This window comes from Molothrus ater, chromosome Z, assembly GCF_012460135.2.
Source record: "Molothrus ater isolate BHLD 08-10-18 breed brown headed cowbird chromosome Z, BPBGC_Mater_1.1, whole genome shotgun sequence".
Lineage (NCBI taxonomy): Eukaryota > Metazoa > Chordata > Aves > Passeriformes > Icteridae > Molothrus > Molothrus ater.
The window spans coordinates 61,948,960-61,960,828 of NC_050511.2; the positions used below are offsets into that span (position 1 = coordinate 61,948,960).

At 37.4% G+C, this 11,869-nt stretch overlaps 1 protein-coding gene across 2 annotated transcripts; it reads left to right on the top strand.

Annotated features, from left to right (window-relative positions):
- Positions 1-27: 27 nt before the first annotated feature.
- On the top strand, positions 28-8,764 carry NMRK1 (nicotinamide riboside kinase 1). 2 transcript variants are annotated; one of them, XM_036403438.1, is made up of 9 exons: positions 28-134; positions 2,083-2,142; positions 2,561-2,651; positions 3,259-3,307; positions 4,689-4,851; positions 4,930-5,001; positions 5,994-6,103; positions 7,065-7,154; positions 7,521-8,764. In XM_036403438.1, exons 2-9 carry the CDS (start codon positions 2,114-2,116, stop codon positions 7,538-7,540), a joined length of 624 nt encoding a protein of 207 aa, XP_036259331.1. In that variant the 5' UTR covers positions 28-134; positions 2,083-2,113; the 3' UTR covers positions 7,541-8,764. The 2 variants fall into 2 exon arrangements, with proteins under 2 accessions (XP_036259331.1, XP_036259332.1); XM_036403439.1 differs by having other exon boundaries at positions 52-186.
- The last annotated feature ends 3,105 nt before the right edge of the window (positions 8,765-11,869 follow it).

Genomic DNA, 11,869 nt, shown 5'->3' on the forward strand with positions numbered 1-11,869 from the left:
ACCCTCGCGGCGTGGTTGAAGTGAAGTGCGAACTCCGGAGGCGCTGAGGTGTTGGAACTGCAACTGGTGGAGGCGCGGCCGAGAACCTCCGCCAGCCCCGCGGTGTGGGCCCGCAGCTGTGAGAGACGTTCCCGGTGCGGGTCCGGTGCGCCCTGGGGTAGCTCCGTGCGTGGGAGCATTGCCGCGGTATGCCCTAAAAAATGGGATGACTGCAGCGATGCCATGGCGTTTGTGCTCTGTTTAAAGAGACAAATTGACCCAAGTTAGAGTAGCGTAGGATTTCTGCGTTGCAGCATTTGTGACAAATTTGCTTTTGAAGTTTTTTTCACACACTACTCAGGACGGCAGAAGAGTTGGTGTGTTTTTGTATGATGGTATTTTTTGCCGCAGACTGGGATTAATTTGCATGTACACAATGACATAAAGTCCAAAGGTGAACGTGTTTGTCCGGTTTGTTGCGTAACACCCTTTGTGGAACAAAGGGTAATCTTCTGCAACACAAACCTTACTGATAACTTTTAGAGATTTAGAGCTTTTAAATCTTATTTTTAAAGTAGCCTGGGTATCATCACTTAAGAAAAAATTATTTCGCTTCCCTCTTTGCGTTGTTAGCCAGTACTATGAGCATTCAATGCATCACTGAATTTGAAAATTTTAATATTCCTAGAAAACCAATGTGTACTAACTTAAAAAAGTCACAAATGCCAACTACTGTAGATAAGCAGCACCATTGCAAAGCAATGACTGTCATACAGATGATGGCTTGGACTAGTCAATATGTCTTATGTTGGTTATTTTTTTAATGTAACCATTCATTAAAAAGCACGCGAAGATCATATCACAGACATGTGAAACAGTGGAACTTCCAGTCGTTGCACCAAATGCAAGAGGATTATATTATTTCAGGCTCCACATGTGTCTAAAGCTTATTTTCACAGAAACAGTACAGTTTTGTTTTCATATTGATCCCCTGTAACAGTCTTTTTCCTAATACAGTACAGATACTTGTTTGTTGGACATAGGGAGGATTTTACCTGCTAAGTCCTTTGAGGTCTTAGGTGTCATAGATCTTACCTTCCTAAGCGTGACCTAGGAGGATAGAGCAGGTAAAAAAAGGGGCAAATAGTTATAAATTGATGTGTTAAACTGAAGACAAAGATTGTTTCCCCTGTCTTTTGCAGAACTGTTTTTCAGCTGCAGTATTTTTCCAGGATAGTTCACTATGTACTCTGCAAACACCCATTCGAGAAGAAAGTTCAGGGGAAAGAGCTGGGGCAAGGCAGTAGTTGTGTCTCCTGGCAGCTCTAACTATAGTGAAGGTGTTCAGGCAGTCAGAGCCTCACAGTTGGTGGAATATGGTGGAAGCAGCAGGGATATGGTGGACAAATTAACCTTTAGAGTTTACTCTTCGATCTTTTCAGGGGAAAATCAAGTGCTACCTAGGCTAAGTCAGCTAGGATGGCTTAAACTGCCCTTGCAGTAGTTTTAATGCTTCCAGATTAATCTGTGGTGGGGCAGAGGAGGAGGATTTGTGTGGTCTGTGCTGTTAATACCCTCAGAAAGGAAGTGGTGAATCACACAGTGAATATTACATTGTTGAGACCAGGTTCATAAAAGAGTTTTTGAACATACTCTTTGTTACAAGTCTTCATGAAACTTTAAAACACCTTTCTCCTCAGCATGCCACTTGTTTCTTTCTTAATGATTTTGTTTGTTTTGCCACCACAGCTTCTGTTTACCTAGTCTTTTTTATATTGTTAATGCTTGAGCTAGTGATTGTGCTTTTCTTTAGGATCTTGTATGACACCAACATTGTTAGAATTGATTCTCCCAGAGTTCCTTTCAAACTATTAAAATACTGTCAAAAATAAAGTACATTGGAATTTAAGATGGGGCATATATACTGCAGGTTTTTGGTTAGCATTAGAACAAGCAGCTGAGATTCTGACTGTACCTTTGCAAAAAGAAAAATGATGGACAAGAGAAAGAAAATAAATTAACTGCATGATTGATATTTCTTAATACCATAGTTGCCTTCTTGTTCCTGAATTAAGATTTTTCACTGGCTGTTGTTTTTGACAGTAAAAAGGAAGAACTGAGGAGAAAACAAACTATGAAAGTATTGGTTATTGGCCTTGGGGGGTAAGTTATACAAAATTAAATTTCCTCTACAGCTTAAGACTAGTCTTCTCAGAATGATGTGATATAATTTCTATTTCTGAATACATTTTTTTAAACTGGATTACAAATGCAACATATAATTGTAGAGTTTTATAGCATGTAACTCTTAAGAAATTGTTCTGTGTCAGTTGGAGACCTTAGGTGCAGATATCTGTAGCATCTTTCTTGGCACAGCTTGATTTACTGTACCAATTATTGAAAACTGATGGAACATACCAGAAAATTTCTAGAGGTAGAGAGTATTTAACGTGACTAAAATTTGGGGGCAGTTGTATTCTTTATTTGCATATAACTATATAGATATCTATGTGTGAGCTTGTACATATGTTTAAAAGATTACTTTTTGCCTTGGCGAACTTTTTGCAATGTTTTTTAACAGTGTAACAAATGGAGGGAAAACAACGCTAGCAGAAAAACTTAAGAATATGCTTCCCAACTGTGATATAATCTCTCAAGATGACTTCTTTAAGGTAACAGTTTTATTGGAAAAACCTGATAGATAAAAGGAGGCTTGAGTAGGTTTCAATTATTTTTTCAGTTCTCCTATTGGTCCACTTTTAAAATTGGTGCTGCTTAAAGTAATGTTAATTTAATAAGAATCATAAAAAGAGCACTGGGGTAACTGAAATTTAAGTGGCCAAACTACTGAATATACTCAGCCAATAGAAATTTCCTGTCTTTTTTGCCATTCTTTTAAAATAAGGCATGGATGAATTTTTCAAGATCCTTTTGCTAATGAGTTTAATCATACTATCTCAAGCCTACACACATACAACAATAAGTGGTTCTTTGTCTTCCAAGTCAAAACAGAAAAACAACTAGTGTTTTGACACACACTTTTCTAAAGTATAGCTCTAATGAATTTAAGTAATATGATTTGGAGTGTTTTTTGGTCTAAATTAAATAAAGTTTTTGTAGTGTATTTTAACAGTTGTTTATATCAGTTTAATGTTGAAGATAAATTTAACTAATTGGATACAAAAGTGTATAAACCCTTACGGTTATAAACAGAGTATGTATCTCTCAGCATGGTCACAAAAGCAACTTTGAAAAAATTAAATTTTTTTCCTCCTTCAGCCAGAGTGTGAAGTAGAAACAGATGAACGTGGATTTAAGCTATATGATGGTCAGTAACTCTGATGCACTGCTTTTGAACATTGTACTGAAATCGTTGTGCTGAGCTTCAACACTTCTTCTATCCCATCCCCTCACTCTCCTCCCTTCTAAGCAACGCAGTAAACAAGTGGTTATTTCTGAGCAATCCTTCTCTTAATCATCTTCAGCTCACTGAGATATCTAAGGAAACTTGCTTAACAAGTAAATAGCTCAAGCTAGGGCTTGGTCTTTCCTTTTCTCTTTTGAATCTTTTCCTCTCTTTCTTCACTTGTGTCTGGTTTAGTAGCAAATGGTACTGTTCAGTTGGAAATCTTGGCTTGCAGTACTGGCATAAGTTTAATCTCATCACTTGGTAATGGCCCTTCTTTTTCTGCTTTTGCTGGTGAGCTCATGGGATATCATATTGGGTTTTCCAAGTCAGTCAAAACTTGGGTTTATCCTGACACCTTTATTTGATGTGAGATCTCACATAAAGAACGTATATTTTTAAGTTCATGATTAGTGCTGGCTCAATTTATTCTTAGAGACATCTAGATCCAGATCCACTTTAGGGCAGTGTTTTGTGTCAGGTCATATCTACTTGTAAACAATTGCTTGGTTAATAGCTAATCTCTGTTGATACTTTTTCTCAGCAATACATTTTGTGATCACAATTGGTCAGACCCTTCAGTTGTACCTGAAGACTGGTCATTACCAGCTATGCAATCCTTGGCTTAACTTCTAGACTTCATGTAAATGGAATGTGAAACTGGAGAGATAAAATGGACATTCTTATTCAAATATCCAGGTTTAATGCTGCTCTTAAAAGCTCTTTAAAAATGTGTTTACTGTTATGGTATCCAAAAGCTACCTTATTTCTATCTTTCAATACTTCCTCAATATATTCTTGTGTGTCTACAGAAAAAAAAGGTATTACATTGTGCATTGTACACCATGGTCCTTTAACTCTCTCTATGCCCACCTGATAAACCTTATAAAAACGTAAAGCAAAAAATGCTGAGTGTCTACTCCCCCCTCTGACAACTGACAAAATGGTGGAGGTCTCAGGATTAGTAAATTTTTATAAGTTTTGTGTAAGTGGAGAGCAGTCCCTGAAGTTTCTGTGAAGTGAAAAGCTGTGAATTCCGTTCAGACAATAGTAGATGCCATGAAGTCCAGAGAGACTACACCCAATAGAAATACCCCAATCCTGGTGCAAGCTTTGGTTTCAGTAAATCATCAATAGCAAACACAGAACTATGGATATAATCTTTGGGGTAATCCTGTTCCCCTTTGTTTAAATTTGTATGTAAATTATTTGATTCTTACTGATTAATGAAGGGATACTTTAGGGTTCTTTTTATTTTTTTATTCTTTGTTTTTAAGGGATGTTTAACTTTGTTTTCATCTAGTACTTGATGCCCTCTATATGGATGAAATGGTGACAAGTATTCGCAATTGGATGAAAAGCCCAGGAAGCTCAGGTGTTGTGACAGAAGAGCCAAAGAGTACATGTGACAATCTGAAAAATGTTTATATTTTGATTGTTGAAGGCTTTCTCCTTTACAATTATGAGTAAGCAGTAATATGTAACCTGGTAAATAAAAAGCTACCCTAAAATTGAAGAGGGAACTAAATATGATATTATCTTAGGCCCCTTAATGAACTATGGAATAGAAGATATTTTTTGACCCTGCCTTATGAAGAGTGCAAAAGGAGAAGGAGGTAAGATTATTGACTTCTTGTTTAAAAAGAGTCACCGCACCCCCTGAACTGAAGTGGTCCTTTTATGCTAGCTTTTCTTCAGTGCTTGCAAAATGTAAGCTATTAAGAACATCTGTCCTCTTTTTGTTAGTTTGAGGTTTGTTTGGTCTGGTTTTCATTTTAGAGCACATGGTTATTAAAGTATTAAGTGTTTTACAAACACTAAAAAGAGAATTTATTGTCCTGATAAATGATTTAATTCCTGATTGCATACTTGAGTAAAATTATGTTTAAAATGAGAAATGGTTAAAACAAATACTAAGCACTCTTATTCTTGGTTAAATACAGTTAATTGATGATTATTCTTAGAGTAAAGATGTTCATGTGTGGGTTAGGTGTACAGTTTTGTTTAGACTTTCCATTAATTTTAATGTGGATCTAAACTAGATTATTGAGCCAGTGTCTGACTTGCCTCTCAATTTGGAGCAATACTGTATGCTTGGAATAATATATTTGCACAAAGTCAGAATCTGCTGGCTGAGTGAAGAAATCTTCTATTCAACTGGCTGTGGGTGATACCGCTGTCTTGGTTTCTCACTAGACTCACCTAAGACATTAGTGTGCAGAATGGAAGAGTCTAGACTAAACAACTAGTCATTTAAAGCTTGAGAAATCTATATACCCAGTAAATAGACAAAAAGTAGCTTATTTTGGTAGTAGTGTCCATACAGTTTAATTTACCTGCAATACCTTTGACAAAATTAAAACCACCAAACTTTTACCTTATCTTTTATCTTATTTTAAATGTGGTTTGATTGGCAGAAATGGGTAAGATAGCAAAAGACAGCAGAAGTTCATGTCACAGACTGAATTAAAACAAAGGAGCCTGCTTGGCTCCAACAGAAATACAGCCAGCCTTTCTTTTTTATTTTGCATGAAAGCTGTTATTTAACCAGCTGACACTAGGGGAAAATTTAAAACTTATATGGGAACGCATATGTATTTTTGTGTAGCACCAGAGTCTACCAGCCAGCAGATACACCAGGGTACTTCGATGGACACGTGTGGCCTATGTATTTGAAATATAAAAATGAATTGGAAGAGAATGCAAGTATGCAAGTTGGTATGGTATCCTTAATTTTAAACTTACAAAATGCTTAAGTATGGCACTTGTGCAGTTTTTGTTGAATTGTGGGATTTTTTTTAAATGGGACAAAATTTTCTTCAAGTGTTTTTGTGGCATTTAGTAGGTTTTGATGTTTCTGATAGTTTATATTTCAAGCCTATAGGGATTTTGTTTTTGTATTTAATAATGAAAATTAGGAAGTTAAACAATGGAAATGTTCTGATCCCTAATTAAGTCTACTTAATAAGATAACTTGTCAAGATAACACACTTATGTCTAAATAGGAAGCTTCTGAGATGATAGCTGATGCACTGGCAGAGTTCTTCAGAACAAAACTGAAATCCTGGTGAAGTCTTCTAATAAACTGAAGATACTTTCTAGGTGCTGACTGTCCACACTACAGTCAACAGTTTTGCATGAGAAGTGCCAAAGCTGGGCCAGCTGTTGGGGCAGTGCCACAAGTTTGTGTAATGTTCACACTTACACAGCTCTTGGACTAGCTGCTTCTGGAGTGGGACCAGAGGGAAGGGGAGGGAAGTTGGGTGGCCTCTGCATCATTAGCACACTGCTTCTTGCTGTGCAGTAAGAATAAGAACTGCAGTGCTCTTCCGGAACTTGCTCAAAGGCTGAAACTGAGGAACCTGAAATTATCTACTGCACAGAGATCTTTTTCGCAAATTATTCCATTGCTCCACTGTCCTCACATAACTACCATTATGCTTATGGAGACTTTTGTACCACAAAAAATTGTAAATGAATTATTAACTAGAATTATTTTCCATTATGTTGGGGTTTTTTACGTGTAAAACAAGTTTGGGGAAGAGGAAAATGGGAGGTCCAGTTCTTGATTTTTTTTTCTTCTCTTCTGATGTCATCTATAGGAATACTGAAAACTTTGCCAATTTCCATTACAGATAGCTGGCATAGAACACATGAACACTTCTTTTTTCTTCCTCAGATTATTTGGATGGAACAAAATCCCAAGAGGAGCTTTTATCCTATGTGTATAGTGATATAATACAGGAATTAAACAAGCTGAGGGAAGAAAGTAAGTAATGCTACTGGAAATTGAATCTATGTATCCTGTTCCATTTAACAAAAAGCTAATACTTTTTTTTATTTTTATTTGAAAGTACTACAAGAATTATAGAGATATATATCTCTCTTTATGTGCTACAATACCACATTTACTCATTACTCTGAGTCAATTTCAGTTAAAACTGTGAGTTCCTTGAAATGGGATGGTCTAAGATCATTGTTGAATTAATTATAAAATAAAAAACATGGAAGAGAAGGAATATGGGATAAAATATGAATGAAAACAAATGTGTTAATGGAATTATATTATCAATAATATACAGTGATGTTGTTTGCAAACACTGCAGATTAGATATGTACTTTGTATTTATTTTAGATCAGCAGGTCACATCATGACAATGTAGAAAGCCTGGATTCCATTTGATACGAGTTGAAAACACCAAGACTGTCATACATGGCAAGCCAACCAACTGAGCAAATGCTGTGTATATGGCCATAATGCTGCTTCATGTAACACAAGAGATTTTGTACGTAATTATTAACTCTCTCTCGGGTATGGAGACAGAGACTCCATTTAGGAGTATGAACACTGTGTTCCTGAAATTTCCTTTAATCAATCCTGCTTTGGCTGAGCTTTAAATCTGATTCAATGTGTATGTTTTAAAACATGAAGATTTTGTGCATAGAACTAAACCATAAAGATGCACTTCTGTTGGATTAGTAAGCATATCTGAACATGAATTATTTGATTGCAATTTGAAATTATCATATAGGAATGACAGTGATTGCCTCTAATATTCTTAGGAGCTTATTATCACTGATAAACATGCTCAGAGAAACTAGCTGTGTAAGATATGTAAGTTTATGTAAGTTGTTATGCTGCTTATTCAGTAACTGAATACTTCACAGCTAAGATTATTTAGACTTGCTAAATACCTCTCTGGTGTTTGCACTGTAATTTTTGTGTTGTGTATTCTTTAGGGCAGTTGGGAATAGATGTTAAGAAAATGAAAACAAACCTGAAGAGGATTCAGATTGTTGGAAAAAGGTGGGAAAATAAGATGTAGAGAATGGAGATGCATCATTAACAAGATATAGTACATATATTGTGCAGAGATTGACTAGGATGGCACAGACAACTAAATAATAAATCCATGCTTCAGGGAGAAAGAAGGAAGAAATAATTGTTATTAATATTTGTAACTCACATTGAAAGTGAAATGAAACTGAAATGTTGTGAATGGAATGTTCAGAAAGCAAGAATGCCAGACAAATGTGAAAGCTTTGTTATAGAATTTGTGTATATATATATTTACGCAAACTAGGAAACTGGATCATAGTTTGTGGCTGAATAAGTAATGTCTTAACTCTTATGTTTTCTAGACAATTGGTTACATTTTTATGAGCCAGAATAAAAATAAAACTACAGACATGGAAACGAAAGGATGGATTTTATTACTTGATATGTGACAGCTGAACTGGTCAGTGATTGAAATGTAGTACTTTATAGTAAAAGTCCTAAATCTATGTAAAAGAAAAAGATGTTATCAGATTACAGCTGTGTTTAGCTGTGTTTAAAACAAAGTGCTTCCAAATATAATTTTTTATTATTATTTTGCACTATAAGTTCTTCATCTTGCATTTGCTCATATGCTGTGATGGACTGTCTGACTTTAAACTGTATTTTTGTTTTTATTTCCCTTTGGAAAGGGTACAATTGCAAGAGATTAGCTAATGCATGGAGTGGTTGTGGTGGGCTGACCTTGGCTAGCCACCAAAATTGCTCTATTATTTGCCCCTCCTCAACAGGAGAGGGGAAAAAATGAAATGGATTTGCATCTTGGCTTATCTTGCATCAAGATAAGACAGGAAGATCACTCACCAGTTACTCTCATGCAGTCAAAACAGACGTGGTTTTGGGAAATTATTTGAATTTACTGCCAATAAAATCAGAAATAATGAGAATTAAGAACAAATCATAAAACACTTTCCCCCCACTTCTCCCTTCTTCCTGGGCTTGACTTCCTGCAGAAATCCTCTACCTCCTGTCTCCCAGCAGCACAAGTGGATGGGGATTGTGCTGCTCCTTTCTCTTCACAGACTTCCGCTGCTCGAGAATGGGGTCCCTCACACAGGGACAGTCTTCCACTTCCAACTGCTCTGCCTGGTGATTCAGAAGAGGGAATGGAATGAGCAATGGTATCACCTGACTTTATTCCCAACATTAGTGCTAAGGAAAGAAGCTCAGTTTTGTCAGATCCTCCTATAGGGAAAAATGATAGATGAACTCCAATACAGATCTATGCATTTGTGCTGTAAATCATTATTGGAATATACATGTTACTGAACTTGTATTTCAGCAACTTGTAATAAGAGCTCAGGGAACAGATCTTTCAGAGTTCTTCTATAATCATGCCACAGTTTGGAGCTGTATAAAATTGGGTGTTTTAACTTTTTTTTATTTTTGCAAACAAAACAGGTGGTCTTGCTTGGCTCCTGTGTAAGACCAGTGGACCCATGTTTTCAGAGATGGGCAGTTTTGGTTTCTACATTTGGAGGGAGTCCATAGTGGACTTAAAAGAAGGGCAGCTAAATTTCAAGGGAATGGAGAAGCTGCTTTGCAAGGAGAGACTGAAAATTGTGGGACCACTCACTGTGGAGAAGACCAAGGGGAAAATGGACCATGGCTTACAACATCTTGAAAGCTGTGAGTCAAGTGGATGCAGAGCTAGTATTCACCAAATTTTACAAATACTCATTTGAAACAGATTGACCAATTTATATTAAGGTAATATTTCACACAGGTAGAGATGATACTTTATGCTGCAGACACTGACCTTCTGAGATGTAATGTAGTGGTGGTAGACAATACCAGCAAGTTCAAAGGAGATACAGAAAATTCATTGACATTTCACCCATAAGAAGTAGTAAAAGAAGCAAGCAGTGCTATAGCGTGGATGTAGAAACTGACTGGGCTCACCTGGTGTGCCTAAATTGTGTGCTCTTGCCACTTGCTGCAGCAACTCATCCACAAAAGATAATGAACTCTTCAGAGTTAGTTTGGTAGATAAAGTATTTCAGGTGCTATTATAAAAGCTTACCTGGCATGTTGGCAGAATGCTTTTGGTTTGAAGGTGGTACAGCCCTTGACAGAAAAAAAAAAATAATTCAAGTTTGCTCTTGGTGAATGCTTTTGCATTGTCAGGGCTGTGGTAGCAGTGAAGTGGTTGGGGAGAGCTGCATGACAGAAGCCTGTGGCCCTTTATTGAAGAATAGATAACTTTCTGGAAGTGGTATCATCTGCTGGCCCCAAGTTCAGGCTGTCACAAGTGAGAGAAAGTTTTTGCTCAGTGTCTGGCATGTATTCAGAAATGTGGAGCGATAGAGATAGTGGTGTTCAATAAAAGGCTAATTGATTTTATATAAGGACAGAAATACAAGTATATTATTAGTTTGATATTTAGAAGGTGATTTTCTGATGTTAAAATAACAGAATATGATGAGTCATTAACACTGATGTAGGAACAGACTTTTTACCTCTCAGAGCTTATGATTCCTACTCTAACCTTGAAAGTCTAAAAGCTGAATTTCTGTTTTGGACTATGCATTCCCTACATTGGACAAACATTAGTCAAATGAGCCTGAGGTAGATTCTCTGTTGATAACCCCACACTGACTCGATTCTTTGCCCTTCACTTCCTCTTCCCATTTGTCATCATAGGCCTCACACTCGTCCACCTCACCTTCCTCCACAAAACAGGATCAAACAACTCGCTAGGCATCCCCTCAGACTGCGACAAAATCCCCTTCCATCCATACTATACTATAAAAGATAATCTAGGATTTGCACTAATACTTTCCCTACTTGTCTCCCTGTCCCTATTCTCCCCCAGCCTCCTAGGAGACCCAGAAAACTTTACACCAGCCAACCCTCTAGTTACTCCTCCCCACATCAAACCCAAATGATACTTTCTACTTGCCTATGCCATCCTCTGATCCATCCCAAACAAGCTAGGAGGCAAACTAGCCGCTTCAATCCTCATCCGATTCCTCACTCCATTATTACACACACGTCAAAACTGTTCAGCTGTTGGTTTTGTCACACACAAGGTGTTTCCTAATTTACATACCCACTTGGGAACAATGACTCTTCTGTCCATCAAGCTGGGTATGTCTTTGGTTTCTTTCTGGCATTGCGACTGAACACAGTGTCCAGTGTCCATTCACTGCCTGGTCAGTTACTGTTTTATCAAGAGAGCAGGAGCAATGTGAGAGTAAAGTGAAAGTATTTATTTTAGGAAGCTGATGCTGCTGCTTCCACAGAGAGAAAGTTAGTGTGCCAAAACCCTTTCCTATTCCTGCTGCTTTACTTGGATTATTAAATGACTGCCCCATCTTTAGACAGAGAGAAGGTATGGTAGTGCTCTTTAGGCTTTAAGACTGGGGGGATGGGTCCCTACAAATGAGGCAGTCTTGTATCAGCCACCTCGTCTCAAAGCACGGTGCAAAGGTGTATGGTGTGACTTGCTGCATGACATGGTGTCTGCACCTGGTCAAACAAGTTTTGTCAGGTGGAGGAGGATGTGGCCATCATCCAGGCCAAAGTCTGTTGTGTGGGGAAACCTAGTATTTAGTGACTCATGCATGGTTAGATACTTTGCTTTTCCCTCCCCACAGCTGGTCCTTGCTCATCTTCCCAGGAAACATCATCCATCTTCAGCCTGG